Source organism: Neolamprologus multifasciatus, chromosome 13 (assembly GCF_963576455.1).
Source record: "Neolamprologus multifasciatus chromosome 13, fNeoMul1.2, whole genome shotgun sequence".
Taxonomy (NCBI): domain Eukaryota; kingdom Metazoa; phylum Chordata; class Actinopteri; order Cichliformes; family Cichlidae; genus Neolamprologus; species Neolamprologus multifasciatus.
The window spans coordinates 22957298-22974947 of NC_140451.1; the positions used below are offsets into that span (position 1 = coordinate 22957298).

Below are 17650 nucleotides of genomic sequence, written 5' to 3' on the forward strand. Positions count from 1 at the left end.
ACAAAGGACAGCATATGTTCAGAGTTCTTAGACACTCATTATTATCAAGCCCCATTTTTGTGATGAATGAGGCTGATTGGAGTATATAATTCAGGGCATATGCTGAACAAGAAACACGAAAGTGATGCATTAGCTGTCTCCGCCAAATTAGATGCAATGCCATATTTAGGTAGAACGGTGGAGGGCAAACAGGAGATGAAAGAAGGAAGTAAAAGGAAAGAGAGGTGTAGAAAGAAAAAAACAAAGTCGGTGCAGTAAATAACTGATTTCAAGATGAAGAGCAACTTTAAAAGGGAAAGAGCATAATGGTCTGATATATTAAGGGGCTTAAGTGAAAAGGTTCCAGAACAGCAAAGACAGTCTGATGATTTAATTTCAAAAGGAGATTAGCTTTAAGATAGAAAGCCCTAAAAAATGAAATCTGCACTCTGAATGACAACAACAAAGGTTATTCATGGTCAGGCTGAATAATACATGACTCCAGGCCAAGCAGACTGAAGAAGTATGCAGAGCAGGGACAATTCTGTCCAATCCTGACATGGTGAGCTTTTTGCTCAGGAAGAGCAGCCTGAGCCCAAGGCACGTGGAGTTGTTACATAACACGGTCAGCAGATGGTCTACACAAGCACAAATGTATGTGTGCGCGCATTTATGTACATTTGTGGGACTGAATGAATGTCAGAGGGAATAATAATCCAGCTATGCAAGGAAAAGCCTTAGCATGGATGTCTCATGCTGTCCTTTTGTATGTGTCCACAAGTGTCTTCAACATACTGATGCAACAGTGAATTGTTTGAAGATTAAAAAGAAAAAAAGAAAAAAAGAAAAGGTCTGTTTGTTTGTGGCCTACTTTGACCATGCATCATGCAAACAGATGACGGTTTGTATTCCAGAGATTTGCATTTATGTTAATAAATCAGCTTAAGAGCTTGCACTGTCAGGCGAGTAATCTTGCTTTTGTCTGTGTGGATGTCCACTGAACCTTTATGTGCGTATGAGTAAATACAACATATGTCCACACATGTGCATCAGCAGGAGATGTTCCAATGCGCAAAATCCAAAGCTAATCTGACCTGACTGTTTGTTTTTAGACAGATAAAAAAAGACCAAGAATTTAAATCAACTATATTTGCTTTGTCATTATGTGCTCATGCAGCAGTGCTTTGAGCTGAAAATATACATTTTCAAAATTATTAAATCAAATTAAATAAATTTTTAATATAAATTTAAAAAATTACAATTAAAAATGTCTGTGAAGGTTCTCAGTCGTCCAGGTCATCGCAGTCAAAGGAGCTTGTAAAGAAAAGCGTCTGGACTTTAAGTTGTTTGAAGACGTTTCACCTCTCAACCGAGAAGCTTGTTAGAACTGAAGAAGCTTCTCGGATGAGAGGTGAAACATCTACAAGCAACTTAAAGAAGTCCAGATGCTTTTCTTTACAAGCTCCTTTGACAATTAAAAATGGTCTAGCTATGTCATAGATGATAAGATGTTACACTGGAAGTGAAAAACCTGGATAGAAATTGTCAGGAGAATTAACACCATTAAAATTAATCTTCTCGGGTGAATGTATGTAGAAAATTTAACAGCAATCCATCCACTGGTTGTTGGGAAATGTCACTGAAAGAGCCAACCTCATGGCGTCACTAGAGGCTCAGCAAAGCCAGTGGGTTTTATTCCTTGCCATGACATAAAACTGAGGCATAAATGTCTGTATACATTATGCTGAACAACTCAATGCTATATCCATGAAGCTGCACAGCTAGTGAGGTTTAAAAAATATTTTTCTTTTTAAGTCATCCGAGTGTTTATCAGTGGATGACTTGATGACTTATTTTATGATTGTCATTTTGTAGCAACATAAAGACACTGAACAGGCCTATATTTCCAAAGAGCTGATGTGTTGATAAATATGTTGCAGTTTAAATTGTACATCAAGTTACACGTATTTTACAGCTTAATTTGCATGCTCAGCTGCAAGGAGTCATGACAGAAATGGCTCCAGCAGTAGCTGTGATAAAATCTGCAGGCATGTGCATGTGCAATTAGGTCTGAGCAAAGCTTTACTGGAGTGGAAAATAAAAGATTCATGAAATCAACTTCCGCATAGTCACCCTCTCTACATACACCACTGCTCTTCAGGTAATGAAATGTCTCAGATGAATCATAGTCAGACAATAAATACAGAAACACACACTCTGCATTCATTCTTTCTACTGCACATAAGAGTTACTTAGTGATTTATCTCATCAACACATGCTTTTTATAGGCATCCCAGCCCATGTTATACTATCTTTAGACAGTGGTTTGTTATGAAAGTAGAAATGTTAGAAATATGAAACACAGCTGCCCCGCTTTAAGGGTTATTTCCATCCCCACAAAAACCCTAAGTCCAATCATTTTAAAGCTATTGTAATGTGGATTGAGCATTTTAAAGTGTAAAGTGTTTTAAAGCTAAACTATATATTTGTTTAAAAATGAACCTACCCCTGAATATGAGGTCACTTTTTAGAATAAGTGCTAAGTGAAAGTGAAGAGAAAGGTCTTACATTAAAAACTGGTGACACAGTACTGTCACCAAGGAGCTCTGCACGCCCGTTGCTGAAGGGGTGCAGGAGACCTTGGACAAGCATTCGTTGACACAGTTCTTTCACATCCTCTTCGGAGGACCCATCTCCTTGATGCATACACAGCCTGTCCAAAAGAGCGTGACCTGAGAAAAGAAAAGACAGACACTGCAAGAACAAAACAGAGGGGTACAGAGCTCCAAGACTAGAGGAGGATACTCAGATGAATTTGAACAGACACATTTTTTAAATTTATTTTTAGATATATATTTGGTAAGTTGAGAAAAAGTGTGTAGTTAGACACCTCATGTCAGTCTGACCAAAGAATGTAAAAGACATTTTTCATTTTAGGATGTGATAATTAAACACCTACACTTGTAAACTCTATTCACACCATTTACACGTGGGTGAAAAGAGAGGTGGTGCTGATTGTGAAGTGCAAAGAACTATCAAATGGCAGAAAAAGAAAAGTTTTGGAATAGCTTGAAAAAAACTAAAAGGTGGGTTAAAGCTGACAGCATGGTTACAGAATGTATAAATGCTGTCCGCATGTTTGTAAAGTAAGTTTGACCTGTGAGAAATGTAGTAATGTATCAAAATCTCTATACTTCATAAGGAATGACATATTTTCTTGAAAATGAAATTAATGTCAGGAATTATATGGAGTTTGAAGGGTGGTGGGGGATATGAACAATGTGACAGCAGAGGACTGTTGAGCCCAAAACAACACACAGCTACAGCAGAAAGACCAATTCTAAAACAGGATGATTTCTTTTAACCATGTGATACAGGGGACAGTGTCAAATCAATTAAAAGCCACGACATGACTCATGCTCCTGTAGATTTGGTTTTATCCGTCAGTGGGAATTTGTCGTCACTTGTTCAAACATTAAGCTGGAGTTTTCTATGATTTCCCATCTTTGTTCTCATTCCTTCCACTCCTTCTTAAGGGTACATGTGACCTGTAAACCTCGCTGCACTGATTGGTATCACATGCAATGGTAAACTAGATAGAGACTGAGTCTTTGTGAGCATAAACGGGACAAAATACGTCTCACAAATACGAAGTGCCACACAGGCACAAAAATGTTCATTTTATATAGATTCAGATCATTATGTACCTCTGTTGTTTGGAGCGAGTTCACCTGACGCAAACAGAAATTGATTTAACATCCTGACTTATTTTTGTCTGGCAGAAAAACTAACTGTCACATGAGTTTAACATCCACTGTGTTTGTGTATGCGTGTGCTTCTTATCTAAGCCAGTGGAATCAGAGGATGACATAGCCGTGGGTGGGTGGCAGCATTGTCATTCGGTCCTCTGATTTACGAGCACAGGCAAAGACAAGAGACAACAGCTAAGCTCTTGAAAGGCTCCACAATAGTAAGGAGGACAGAGTGGCATTGTTTTATTAGAGTGAGACAACGCATCTCAAAGACACCCCATGGTTTTATTATGGTTTTCATTAAGTACTGTATTTTAAAATAATAACCTTAGTATTTCTAGTGTACTTACTTAAAGTGCAATTTGTAAGTAATTAAACTTACTAGGCAATTACTATAATTGGTTGTGTAATGGCCTAATCTCCAATAGGGTAGGAGCCAAACAAATAGGAGTGACATCCAATCCATTAAGACTTCTTCAGTAGGAATAAATTGTGAAATAACTAAAATATTTAAATTAAATGCTTCATTATTGTCTTCCTGATACTTTGGTGCCAATGTGATAGCAGAATAATCACAAAACAAATATAATTAAAAAGTCAAGCTATTGATATTCTGTGTTCTTCTCTACTTTTTCTTTGTATTGCAAAACATGTAGTTCATCCCTTTGTGGCATTGATTTCGATTGTAGATGCAAACAAAAAAAAAAAATGACGTTAATCAAAATATCTTCAGTAGGGACAAATTGTCTTGTAGCTCACTTTGACACAGGTCTCTCAGAGAAATGCCATTCAGAATGAGTGCAGTGAGGCTTATAGATTATGGGGCATTTAAAAGAGAAGACAGCTACACTAAATTGGCACCTATGTTTTGGGAGGAAGGTTATTATTCTCTCTTTACCTTCTTTTAAAGTTTTCTGAAACCTGTTTTGATTGCTCAATTCAGTTGTTTAACCTCCTAAGACCCAAACTCTTTCACAGCATGAATTTTTAATTTCTCTTTGATATCTGGTCACATTGGGACCCAATAAATGTAAAAACAAAGAATTATCTGATTTATTTTTTTTTACTTTATTTTTGTTTCTAATAAAACTGAGAGCCACATATGAGGATATTCGTTTAACATTTTGATAGAACAGTGTCAGTATAATGTCCTCGTAAGTGGATATCAGGCCCTTGTAGAGCAAAATTGAGTATTTTAGTCTAAATAACCCAAAATGTGATGTCCACATATGTGGACGCCAGGTCCTAGGAGGGTAATATATCACTCACCAGAGAAGACATCCAGGTAGGGTACTGGAGCAGCAGACGTCTGCTTTCCATAGTGTGCTCTCCTAGAGCCCAGCGTCCAGTAAGTCCCACCTGTGTAACTCCTCTCTGTGGTCTCCTGATCTGGAAATTTGGCCCCATCATCATGTCTTCCACTAAGCTCATCAACCTCAGCAGACCAGTCTGCAGACACACTGTGCGGCCCAGCTATGGAGCAGGACCTCTGCTTGCGTCTCCTAAACCCTTGAACCTTGTTGGATTCCAGTGATCCACTGATGGGATCTGTTTTCCGAGGCACGTTGGGGCTGGTAATGGGGGAGCCAACTGGAGAGGTGAGCTGCCTGGTGGTGGTCTTAATATAGGAAGGGTGGACTGGTGGGTAGAATTTGACAGTGGAGGGGGAGTTGGATGATCTTCGTCTAGGCTGAAAAACAGGGGGACTGTCTATTATCAGGTGGCTAATAGACAGACTATTTTTTCTCCTTTCCAGAGACAGAAAGTCCCGCCCACCACTTTCTTCATCCTCCCTCTCAACAGACAGGTCCATGCTGCTTGCACTTTTTTGAGTACCAGTTGGCCCTGTCCCTACCATTATGGAATCTAAATGGTCACATGATGTGTTTTTGCCAAGCACAGCCTGACTACCTTGACCCTGATGTGGAGTCAAAAACAGGCTCTCCAGTTCATCCTGGGGCTCCTCAGCACTTTCATATGAGGTGGTGGTGGCTGTAGTGTCTTGAAAGCTATAAGTGCTGTTAGTTTTTGGGAAAAGGCTGCCACTGCTTCTCTCTGTGTCTGGAGCAGAAGATGAAGGACCACTCTCACTCAGAGACCCTGGACCAGATGAAATTCTTGATATAGATATGTCACTCCTTTCCTTCTCCAGTCTCTTATACTTATCATTCAGTTCTTGAGGTACAAGAGGTGGGGAGAAACAGTCTTCATCCAGATTAAATAGTTGGTGAGATATTCCAGTCTCAGGAACTTTGCTCCCCTCCAAAGTCGACATATTGTTACCAGACACTTCAGATAAGTGTCTGCTAACAATTTCACTGGCAACACCTTGGTCTCTCATGGCCTGCTGGATATCAGAGAGCAGGTCTTCACTTTCAGTCGCTGAGTGAAAACTGTAGAGTTCAGCATCTGACCCTGAACTTGTCTTCCGGCCAGTCTCATCGCCCATAGATTGGTGGCTGTCTGCAGTTAAATGGGTTAGATCCCCCTCGACATCTGACAGCATGCCCATCTCATCAGCTGACAGGCTTCTCTCTGCACCAGACTCGACCCCTGCTTTGCCAACATGTGCTGATCTCCCATCTTCCAACATATCATCCTTAGACAACCCTTTCACCTTGGATAAACTCTTCCTGATCTTCATTCCAGAAAACACAGAACCCTTTGACTCAGACTTTGATTTCTTCTTACCACCATGTTCTCCTGCTCCTTTATTTGTTTTATTGTAGGACTTTTTGGATTTTTTGTCCACTTCTCGCTCCTCTCCCTCACCATCACAAGAAACATCCCCTGTTGGTCCACCGCTGGCTCCTCCTTTCTTCTGCTTTGCTTCCTGGTTCCCCATGTTCCTGAGTAGACGAACACCTTTGGCTAATAGGCCATGATGCTGGGGTCGAGATTGGGCATGCTCGGCTTCCTCATGAGCTACTGCTGCAGCCGGTCCTCTGTTGGTCAGAGCCCTTTCAGAGCCAGCTAATCCCTGCTGTCTGCCCACCACAGTTAACGGCAGCTGTGAGGATGATGCTGGCTCCCCCAGCACTGCTGAGGCTGATGATGAAAGGAGGAGGAGACTGGCAGTGACAGCCACGGGCTCACTACCACTCACTGCTCCCTCTCCCCCCCTTTCCAGCTCAGCCTCTCTCACATTCTGAGCCTTTCTCTCTTTTTGCTCCTCCTTTCTATCCCCATCTGCTTCTGCATTCTCAGCTGCCTTGCATAACGGGCTGCTGGTTGAGCGAGCAAGTCGCTGATGCTGGGGGGTTTGCTGCCCCGGTCCATTTTCAACTGGAGGAGAATGAAAGAGCTTAGGACTGTGTGGCTGATGCTCTAAAATGCACTGCTGTTGATTAAGAAGAGAGTGCTGCTGTTTACGGAGGATATTGGTAACACTGCTCTTCCGTCGGCCTTTGAACGTGGTAGTGAAGAAACTCTCTTTTAGAAAGGGGACTTGGGTCTCCACCGTCTTTATGGTTTGCATCCTGCTCGCTTTGGTTTCATCCAAGAAAACGCCTGTCTACAAAGGCTGAAGTAAAGGGAGAAGAACAAGTTCACACTGATTTACTGTATATTTACGCTTAGCTTAAAAATAGCAAAGGGGAGGCAATATGCTCTGAGATGAGTCATAATGCCTGATTGGCAACAGCTTAATTTTTCAGCATGAAATTTATGCCAAACACACCACCAATGCAGTAAAGGCCTGCCTAGATTAAAAAAAAACAACAACAAAACAAGTAAACATAAAAAACAAACAAAACACAAAAAAACAAAAAAACAGTGGACTATTACTAGTCATGGACTGACCTCCCTAGATCCTGAACCTCAACATGACTGAAGCATCACTGGGTCATTTTGACTGAACAAATCAAAGGGCAGTGAACATCCAAGTTGAACAGATACAACTTAAGTCTATTGTTTCCATGAAATGCTTACAATTTTGTATATAATCACCTCAATTATTTTCTCTAATTTTGATTTCAAGGTACAGCTATGATAATCTAAGGAGCTTGGGGGGAAAAAAGCTACTAGAATTCGCTACGTTTCTTGAAGAGGTTTCACCTCTCGTCCGAGGAGCTTCTTCAGTTCTAGGACCAATCAGTGGAGTCCCAGATTTGTCATCTTCAAGAAACGTAAAGAAGCCTAGTCTTTTTTCTTTCCAGGCTCCTTAGATTACCATGATCTGGATGACTAAGAACCGTCACGGACATACAGCTACAATACTGTGCAAAAGTCTTGAACCACAACTCATTTCTTTTGCTTTCAATGAACCAGATTCTCTTAGAATTTTTCAAAGTGTTCTTGAGCAACAGTTCTTAAGGCTTTCTGGAGGTCTTTCAAAGTTTTTCATAGGGTATTGGTTGCTTTTTCACTCGTTTTCAGTCCAGTAATTTTACCTGACCATTTTAAGATGAATGTGTTTTTACTCTGTTAAGCCACTTTACAACAACGTATCAATCATTCAAACACACCTAACTTGGATCAATTAAAAGAAGGTTTGCCTAAGAAAGCTCAGACTTCATTGAAGAATAAAAATCAGACCAAATATTCATTTTCAAGCTTGTTAGAATTGTACAGTCTCTGGTTTTTGACTTATCTGCTTTTAATTGCTGCATGAATTTACCATCTTCTTAGCAAAACATAGAGAAATGTGGGCTCTCAAGACTTTTGCACAGTATTCAGATCAGATCAGACAGGTCATTCGAGATCTCCAATTTTCCCCACACACAGATATACTGTATAACAAACAGCTAAATACTCGTGTCATACTGCGCATGGCAGTGGAAGTAGTTAATCAAAGAGTCAGTTTAATGTGGCTGCCGAGTTACGGGAAATTATCTAAAACATGTTGGAGAATATCTGGCGAAAAGATTATGATTGTAGGTTTCTCAAATCCAAATATTTACTGTTTAACTGAATGCATTGGTGTTGGATTTTTTTGTTATTTTTTGGCAGTGTATGGCTAAAAAAAAAACCCACATCTACCGATCAAGAAAATAAATAAATAAATAAAAAATCAGACACTTATTATGGATTAAGTCAAAGTGTAGGTATATGGTGGTTTGTCCACAACTTACAAGCTTATGATTGACTGGTGACAAATATTGCCTGTGCAGTTACAAGCAAGTTATTGTGTCCACATTTTTCCAAATGGATTCTTCTTGTTTGTTCATTAGCTTGTATTGACACATGCCTGAAGACTGATTAACCTCTATGTGTAGTAAATTTAACATTTATCCTTCTAGCACCATTTATAAAGATCACTTTTCTAACCATAAAAGATAAAAAATTAGAACAAGGTTTCAACTTACAACATTCCGTTTAGGCAAAACGAAACAGTGTAAAATTAAAAAACAAGATAAATGCTATGAGTTCTTTTATAAAGATTTACAAATATGAAAGATGTCATACTTGCCTGACTGGTGGATTCTCCTCGGTGGTTTAGTACTGACTGAAGAAAACAACACAAATGGGTGTTTGTCTTCTTCTATGAGCCGCTCCTTAGCCATGGGTCACATGAAGTCTGTATTTTCCTCATCACATGTCTAGTCACTGTGGCCATCTCTCATTAGCTCTGTGGAGACTCTCCTTACTAACTTCATCAGGACTCATGATGGGAACACACACAGCTATGTAACAGTTAAATAACACTATTATATTAAAATAAATTTCTATCTGAAGTTAGACACTCAATGCTAATCTCAACTTCATTTCAGACAGCAACACAAGACTCCATTTTAATGGCAAATTAGAACAAAAACACACATTCAGTTGAGTCGATCAGTAGCTGTTAGTCTTGGCTGATGCACTGTGGTGCCACTTTTAACTCCATGCCCTCATTTAGCAAATGAGCTTCAGCTGTTTTCTCCCTACATAAGCTGTTACCAGACAGGTCAGTGACCTCAATCCTAACTGAGACAACATGTTTCCTATGATAACAAATAATTAATATTATAATTGAGTTTTAAAAAACTGGAAGATTAGAGCTAAATACAGAATAATATAAATACATTTTCTAGGGTTGGTAGAGCAATAAAACTCTCAAAATCACTGTGTATAATTCTGCCTCGAAAGATAAAAGAACACACATATTCCACTTTTGCATCAGATCCACAGAAAGCCAAAAATGTGCCAGATAGTTCCTTCAAAAGTTAACTCAGTGCCATGTCTGTAGGGATGTACAGCTGTCAAAATGTTACTTCTAAAAAAGAAAAAAAAATATTGATTTGATGCAGTTTTACTTACAAGTTGGAGCAAAAAAAAAAAAAAAGTTATATAACAGCATTTCTTCATTCTATGCTACAAACTTTTTGCAGGGTTCAAGAGTAATACCAGGAATTTTCACAGACTCTCTAAACCCTGTCTGCTTTCACTTTTGGTCATACTTGTTGGGATTAGTAACCAAAATTTTCTGAGCAGTGCCACTTTAGCTTGACTACATATCCAGGGAGGTACTCACATTCCATCTTGCTTGTCATTTAACTCCCTTCCTCCACTAAACAGGCAGCCGAGGGTTATGCCATCCACTTCCTCATTGAGAGTAGCTGTTTTATTCAGTTTTCTGGACATTTCTAAGTATTGAGGAATACTACAAAACATTTTATTTAAGGTCATCTGAAGTTTAAAATAGCAAGGAATGAACCTAATCAACCTAAACAAGTGACAGTGGCCATATAAAAACAAAATGTTCAAATACTTAGACATGATAGCATACAGATTGTAGCAACATTTGTTGGGAAAAATACAACAAAATGACTGTTCATTGGTAAGACAGTGCTCTACAACTTGTGGAAATTTTGTTGGTTAAAAAGGAAAAAATAAACTGGATATTTTCAACTACCAGGTTGGCATGACATGACAGCATTGCACAGTTCCTGCAGATTTCTTGTCTATGATATGAACTGTACTATTCCACCAAATCATATCTTGGAATCACATCTTGTGACTGTGCAGGGCATTTGAGTACAGTGAAGTCATTGTCATCTTCAAGAAGCCAGTCTGAAATTGAGTGGCCATAAAAAGATGGACATAGTCAGCAGCAAAAGTCAGGTAGTTTGTAGCATTTAAACAATGATCTAAGGGGCCAAGAAAAGACCCCCAACACCATTACACTACCAGGCTACCAGCACCAGCCTGAACTGCTGATAACAGGCAGGGCTAATCCAAAATCTGACCAGGTCATCCAAATGTTGCAACTGCAATCGAGGTTCATCAGACCAGGTGACATTCCTACAGTATTCTATTTTGGCTAATTTTGGTGAGGTCTTACAAATTGTAGCGTCAGTTTCCTGTTCTTAGTTGAGAGGAGTTGTCTTTTGCAGCAGTGGCCCATCTTTTTCAAAGTTTGATGTGCATTCAGATATTTTTTTCTGCATACCTTGGTTCTAATGAGAGGTGATTTGAGTTTCTGTTGCCTTCCTGTCAGCTATAAGTATTCTGGGCATTCTTCTCTTACCTCTGACAAAAATACGTTATTGTCACTTAGAGAACTGCTGGTCACTGGATGTCTTTGTTTTTTTTTGGACCATACACCTCCAACTCCAACAGATGCTTGTGTGTGAAAATCCCTGGATCAAACCTGGATCTGGATCAAATACTCAAATCCACCAATCTGGTACCAACAACCATGAAGTCCCTTTAGTTACCTTTCTTCCCCATTCTGTTGCTCAGTTTGAGCTTTAGCGGGTCATCTTTAACATCTTTAAATGCACAGAGTTGGCTGACTTGATCTTTGCATTACCAAGCAGATGTCCCTAATGTAGTGGCTAGTGATTGTAGTATTATAGCACCAATCATATTGTAAGTGTATTTTTTATTTATTTATTTTTAGCTCTGATTACAGAATATCATGGATACATTTATGCAACCCACATTATCTATTGCTTTAAACTGATCTGATTGGATGTTAAGAAACTGCATTATTGAACATGTGTTAAATATGAACACTCAAAAAATGATTCATTTTAAGTGAAACTATTCTATGTAACAAAGGTGAAACACCCTAAATTACACAGTGGCAAAAAGACAAAAAATCAAAACAAATAAAGTAATTATAGACAAAAGGTTTTTTATTTTTTTATTGGCTTAAAATATGAGTATGATTGGCATACTTAAAATGTAACAAACTGTTGTGTTCACAATGTTGGCAGTTTACATTCCCAATACAGTACAAAAAATCCCTCATTTATCGATGAAGAGTGTATTCTGACCCTGTACCGTGGCTCCATACTGTAGTGGTTCACACTAATAAGCAAAAGATCCCCAGTTTGTTTCTGGGAGAAGATACAAATTCCTCAGGGGCTGCATTATTCAGCATAAAAATCTGCCAGATCAAATACAAAGAGCCACCCCTTGTGGTGACCCCTTGTGAATAAGGGGGCAGCCAAAAGTAGCTTTCTGTATTATAGCATTGTGCTGAAAACTAATGAAATATTCATCGATGGCAGGTACAGGATTTTTTTTAAACATTTCTTTGCATACAGCAAATAAGCCAAAGTCATGTCATCATTTCCAATATAATACGATCTAGCCATTAATTTGTATGCTAGTTGTTGTAGCACATTTTTTTTGCCGACCATAATAAAATTATTTTATGATGATTATTTGTATTCAGAACTTTATACTGCTCTGCATTGAACCTTCCCTCAAATGAATCTAAACACCTCAGTGTAGTTTTTCTTGAATTTGTAACCTGTTTTCATTTAAAATTTAGATAAATTTTTTTATCTAATCTATATATATATATATATATATATATAGATTAGATAAAAAAAAATTATCTAAATTTTAAATGAAAAAAAAAAATATATATATATATATACATATATATATATTACAATCTATATATGTATCGCTATATTTCAGATTTTGATACTGCAGTGTGGAAGTTAAACTGTTAACAGCATGAGCAACAGATCTTTTTGTACACCACTAGAGGTCGCCATTGTTCCACTATATCAAAGATTGCCATCCTTTTACAAAAGAGTTGTTAGATGTGAAATTTTGTGGAAATTCAAAAGATAACGTAAGATCAAAACACACTTTTTTAAACAAATGGACATATTTGTGTGTGAGTGTGTCTGTGTGTGTGCAATCTTTGTGTATCATATTCAGAAATATCCAAATGTACACAAACGGAATTATAATTACTGTATAATCATTACTTGACAGAAAATTGCAAGTACATAAAACACAACCATTGTACTTATTATCTCCACCATACAAACCACAACAATCACATTGAACACAACAGCGGTTCACTGACTGTGGTGCCACACAAAATATTCACAACTCAGTTCATCAAAAGGATCATTTTCAGACTGGCTCAAAATCTCTAGAAAACCAAAAACCAAAATCACAAAAATAACAGTTTTCTGTCGACTGCATGGACAAAATTTAAGAACTTTTTATATTTCATTAAAGACACTGACAAAGGAGCACATGTAGAAACGCAATGTGCCGAACTTTTAATGAAACTGCATACCAGTCAAAAAGATGGCTGGGCAAATTAATAAAACGTAGAAGCCTGTGAACATTTTTTTAATATATATATATATATATAGTTTTATTTAAAATGTAAAACCACTCTGAATGTTACAGAGCAAACTACCCACAGAGAGAAATGATCAGAAAAGTGTAATCCCCAACTCTGTGACAACATCTTCTCTATTTGCATCAATTGCACTTCAGTATTTCTCCTGCAATTTGTTTTTTAAGCCCTTTTCGAGTATTGTCACTTCGCTTTCTTGCTGCTGTACTTGCATGAAATAATAAAAAGTTCTTCAAGGACAGTCACAACCTTCATGTCTAAACCTCACCTTACGCAAACCTTCACACACATATACGGCTTTGCTTAATGGATGCACCAACACAAACACATACTGCAAAACCACCACATCGGGTTGCTGTGTTTGACATAGCAGAATAAAACATTAAAGATCTCTAGATAAAGAAACTCCACAGAAACAATTAAATGGATGTTTCTTTCTTTTCTTTCTGTGTTACATTTTTCATTTCTGTTACAAGCAATCTTAACTTTCCGTCCTTTACGTAGACTCCCTGGGAATTCTCCTGTGAAAGACCACTGAAGAATGCCTTTGCTGAAACTGCTGCTTCCTCCTTTTTTTCTGGTCCCAGCGGCACAACAGTATCATCTTAAATGTTGTACGAAAAGTCTTGTTGCACAGGGCATAACACATGGGGTTGACTGTGCTGTTGACGTAGCATAGCCAGTAACCTACTGCCCACAGAGTTTCTGGGATGCAAGTTTTACAGAAAGCATTGATGAGCACCATGATGTTGTAAGGTGTCCATGTGATGATGAATGCAAAGAGGATGGCACTGAGAGTTTGAGCTGCCTTCTTCTCTTTTACCAAGGACATCCGCTTCCTTTTGGTGATCTGAGTCCGGGCTCGGGCAGCGAAACGCTTTGCCAGAGCTGCCTCCTTGAAGGACATTGGACCTGAGGGGGACTTGGTGGTTGTGCTGGTAGTAGTACTGTCAGAGGCAGTGGTAGTGGTTACTGGGGTACCATCCAGAGACCTATGGTTAGAAGTAGCCTGGATGGAAGACAATGATTGAATCTTGCGTGAGCAGAAGCGTTGGTGGTAGCTATTTTCTGAACTGTTTTGCCCTTCCGGAGTAACAGTGGCTATTGTGTTTGGAGCTACTGATGAAAGACTGTCTCGATTATACTCCGCTGCTCTAAGGGGATCCTCCTCTGAGGCTCCATCCAGATCCTCGCATGAGGTTAGCTGGGAGTTAACAGCAGCTTTTATGCCAGGAAGGCTAAGAACAATGGAGAAAATAGCATGACTTTGTGGAATCATATCTCTACCTCCACAGTCCTCATCTTCTGAAGACCCAGACTGGTCCAAAGAGACTGCAGCATCATTGTTGTTCCAGCTGTCACTGCTACTCTGATCTGGATCACCATCTCCCTGTCGCATACTACCAGGTCTCCAAGAGCGAACACCGGGCCAGCAGTGGAAGCGGCCTACCAGTTCCCGACATGTGCTCTTTCTCCTAGAGAGCCTGGTCAACTCATAGCTGCTGCAGCTTCTAGAACTTCCTGTCTGATGGACAAACCGGGCTCTTTCGCCCCCACCGTTTACACCTCTTGCTCCTATTCCACCCGAGCCCTGCAACCCAGCTAGCTCTTTTGAACGATTCTGGGTCTCCTTGTAAATGCGCCAGTAGAGAACACTCATTATTGTCACAGGTAGGTAGAATGCCGCCATGGCTGTGCAGAAGGTTATAATAGGCTGTGAAAGGAACTGAATGTAGCATTCCCCTGAGGGAACTGTCCTTTTACCCTCAAGAAACTGCCATAGCAGGATGGCTGGAGCCCACAGGATAAGAGAAACAAACCAGGCTAAGCCTATCATGATCCCAGCTCGCCTTGTGGTCCGTTTGGCCCGGTAGGTCAAAGGCCTAGTAATTGAAAAGTAGCGGTCAAAGCTGATGACCAGTAGGTTCATAACAGATGCATTGCTTGCCACGTAGTCTATAGCCAGCCACAAGTCACATGCCCAGTTGCCCATGGCCCAGTAGCCCATCACAAGATAAGCTGTGTAGAGGTTCATGGAGATGACCCCTATGATGAGGTCAGCCACAGCTAAGCTCAACAGGAAATAGTTGTTGACTGTCTTTAGTTGGCGATTAACCTTGAAGGATACTACTACCAGGATGTTCCCAATGACTGTGACAAGTGACAGCATGCCAGTCAATAAGACAATGAGGACAACCTGCCACACAGCGTGGCCACCCAAGGGATCAGGGGCTGCTGTTGCAGTCCCATTTTGGGGTTCTAATGAGGAGTTTAAGAGCTTGCTGATAGAAGAGGAATTATCATCCATAGCATGATAAACCACGGGCGTTCCTCCAGTTCCTCCTTGATAGGGTGCATTGGACTGTGAGTAGGCTGCAGCCAATGGTGGTAGAGTGCTGGCAGTCAGGAAAAGACCAGGATCTGTGCTGTTGGAGCTCATTGTTATGTTCTGGCATATTCTAAAGAGAAAGATAGTAAAGGGAGGTAGGAAGGGACATAGAGAGGAGGGGAGAGGGGCACAAAAGGGAAAATAGACAAGTGTAAAAGAAAAGAGTGGCAGAAAGAATAAAATTTGAGAAGGTAGCTGATATTCCTATTCATATCCACTAGGTGAGGCTACAAACCTATTCTACGAAACTGGGTGTTTGGATAGGCAAAGATGTTTGGATGTTTCCTTTAAAACAGTCACCCTTAATTTTATTTGCACACAATCTTTGTGTACACTTTAAATGCTACAAGCAATACATATCAAATTATGCCTTGATGCTGAATTAACATAGGTAGATGGTCAACAATGATAGTAAGAGTGCAATCAGAACTGTTTCTTATGAGACCCAATAAAATTGCAGATATATTTAACTTAAACACAGGTAATGCATTTTCACGTTGTTGCCTAGTCTATAAGGATGCCTGTGTTAAAACTAAACACTACATCACATTAGACCCTTGTACCTGATGGTTTTCTGCTTACAGACCACAAATGGAGTAAGCACAGTGGTTACATTCAAAATGTAACACTCGTATATGTCGCTAGTCTACAAAGGGAAACTGTTTTGTAATAATGGCAGTTTTATATTTATTGAGTCAAAGTCTGGTAAAAGTTATAACAAGTAGGGGTTTGAATAAAGCAGGAGGAATGAACTTCAGGAGATATTCTGGCACTTTTTTCCCTGTCTGAGCAGCGACTTTTTTTTCTGCTCGCTAATTAGACATCAGCATTGATCTGGTCTTCCAAAAGCCTTCTAAGAAAGAAAAGATAGATCCTAGACAGATAAAGCTATCAACAGACAAAACCTAATGGTGAAACATGGAGAAAAGAGCACCAGAAGAGCTAATACCGCCGTAGCCACAAAGAATATGTGAATATGCACTGTTTTTAGTTCAATTCAAGATGACTTTGCAATAAAAGGGCAAACATTGAATGAAAGATCCTGCTGTTTTTGTGAAAGCAGTTACTGATAATTGGATAACGAGATGAAGACCTCCAATTTCTAAACCAGCATGTTCTATTCTCTTCAAGTTTCGCTGAGCAATAATGCACAACTGCTGGGGTGAATGGATTTAGATGCATGCTTTTTAAATTACTGGCAAATCAGTTTGGACTTACAGCTAGGGATTCACATAGTTTACACATGTGTCTGATGATACAAACATCAAATAGCACATATGAAAACTGCAGCTTTTTGTTGCCTGACAAGTGTAGTAATCAATACTCAGTACACAGCTGTGATTATACAGAGTGCCGCACATTACCCCCGCTTGCTTTTTATTGTGAAAGCCATGGGAGTAGTGTTCTTCTGCTGACATTTACAACAATGTTTCAACAAGGAAAAACATATTACCCCTTACCACCAAATCCACATGCCTACAGACGCTATGTACACAAATATATAAGCACGAATATAGCAGTTGTATAATGTTTAAAGTGACAATCGTGCACACAGTATTCATCCCACAGGGAAAGGTATTTGAAGCCGAGTGCTGTACCTGTGCCTACACAGAATCTCAGACCTCCCACAGAGCTGTTAAAGAACCCCAGTAGCCAACAGCGTCTCATAGCCATTTGTGACACCGAGAGCCGCACACTGCTACTACAATTATCAGAAAAGCTCCCTGCTGTCTTTGCTGTGGACACGCATCACTTCATCCATGCTCATCCATGGATAGAATGCCTTCATGTTTCACTCATATACGCTTTACGTGACAGTGCAGAGCATATAATTTTCACCGAAAGGCATCGTGTGGACCATATTTGCATAGAAATTTGCAGTATGCACAGATTCACACATTAAATGTAGCAATGTAATTAATTACAGCAGGCTATATGAAAAGCAAAAGCAGCCAAATACAAAAACAACAATGCCTTTGAGGGGAA

At 39.5% G+C, this 17650-nt stretch overlaps 2 protein-coding genes across 3 annotated transcripts in view; both read right to left on the reverse strand.

The window, feature by feature from the left end:
* fmn2a (formin 2a) overlaps nucleotides 1–13181 on the reverse strand; it is a 49856-nt gene extending 36675 nt beyond the window's left edge. Inside the window, exons 1-4 of one of the 2 annotated variants that reach the window (XM_085183006.1) lie at nucleotides 12548–13181; nucleotides 9142–12452; nucleotides 5001–7254; nucleotides 2548–2711 (exon numbers count right to left, since the gene is read on the reverse strand). In XM_085183006.1, coding sequence (XP_085039132.1) covers nucleotides 2548–2711; nucleotides 5001–7209 — 2373 coding nt within the window. In that variant the 5' untranslated portion in view covers nucleotides 7210–7254; nucleotides 9142–12452; nucleotides 12548–13181. Of the gene's footprint in view, nucleotides 1–2547; nucleotides 2712–5000; nucleotides 7255–9137; nucleotides 12453–12547 lie in introns of both variants that reach the window. The other variant, XM_085183007.1, reaches the window with a different exon arrangement.
* A 99-nt stretch (nucleotides 13182–13280) lies between these two features.
* chrm3a (cholinergic receptor, muscarinic 3a) overlaps nucleotides 13281–17650 on the reverse strand; it is an 82609-nt gene continuing 78239 nt past the window's right edge. Inside the window, exon 3 of the mRNA XM_085183018.1 lies at nucleotides 13281–15734. Within this exon, the coding sequence (XP_085039144.1) occupies nucleotides 13772–15715 (1944 nt within the window). The 5' untranslated portion in view covers nucleotides 15716–15734 and the 3' untranslated portion in view covers nucleotides 13281–13771. The remainder of the gene's footprint in view (nucleotides 15735–17650) is intronic.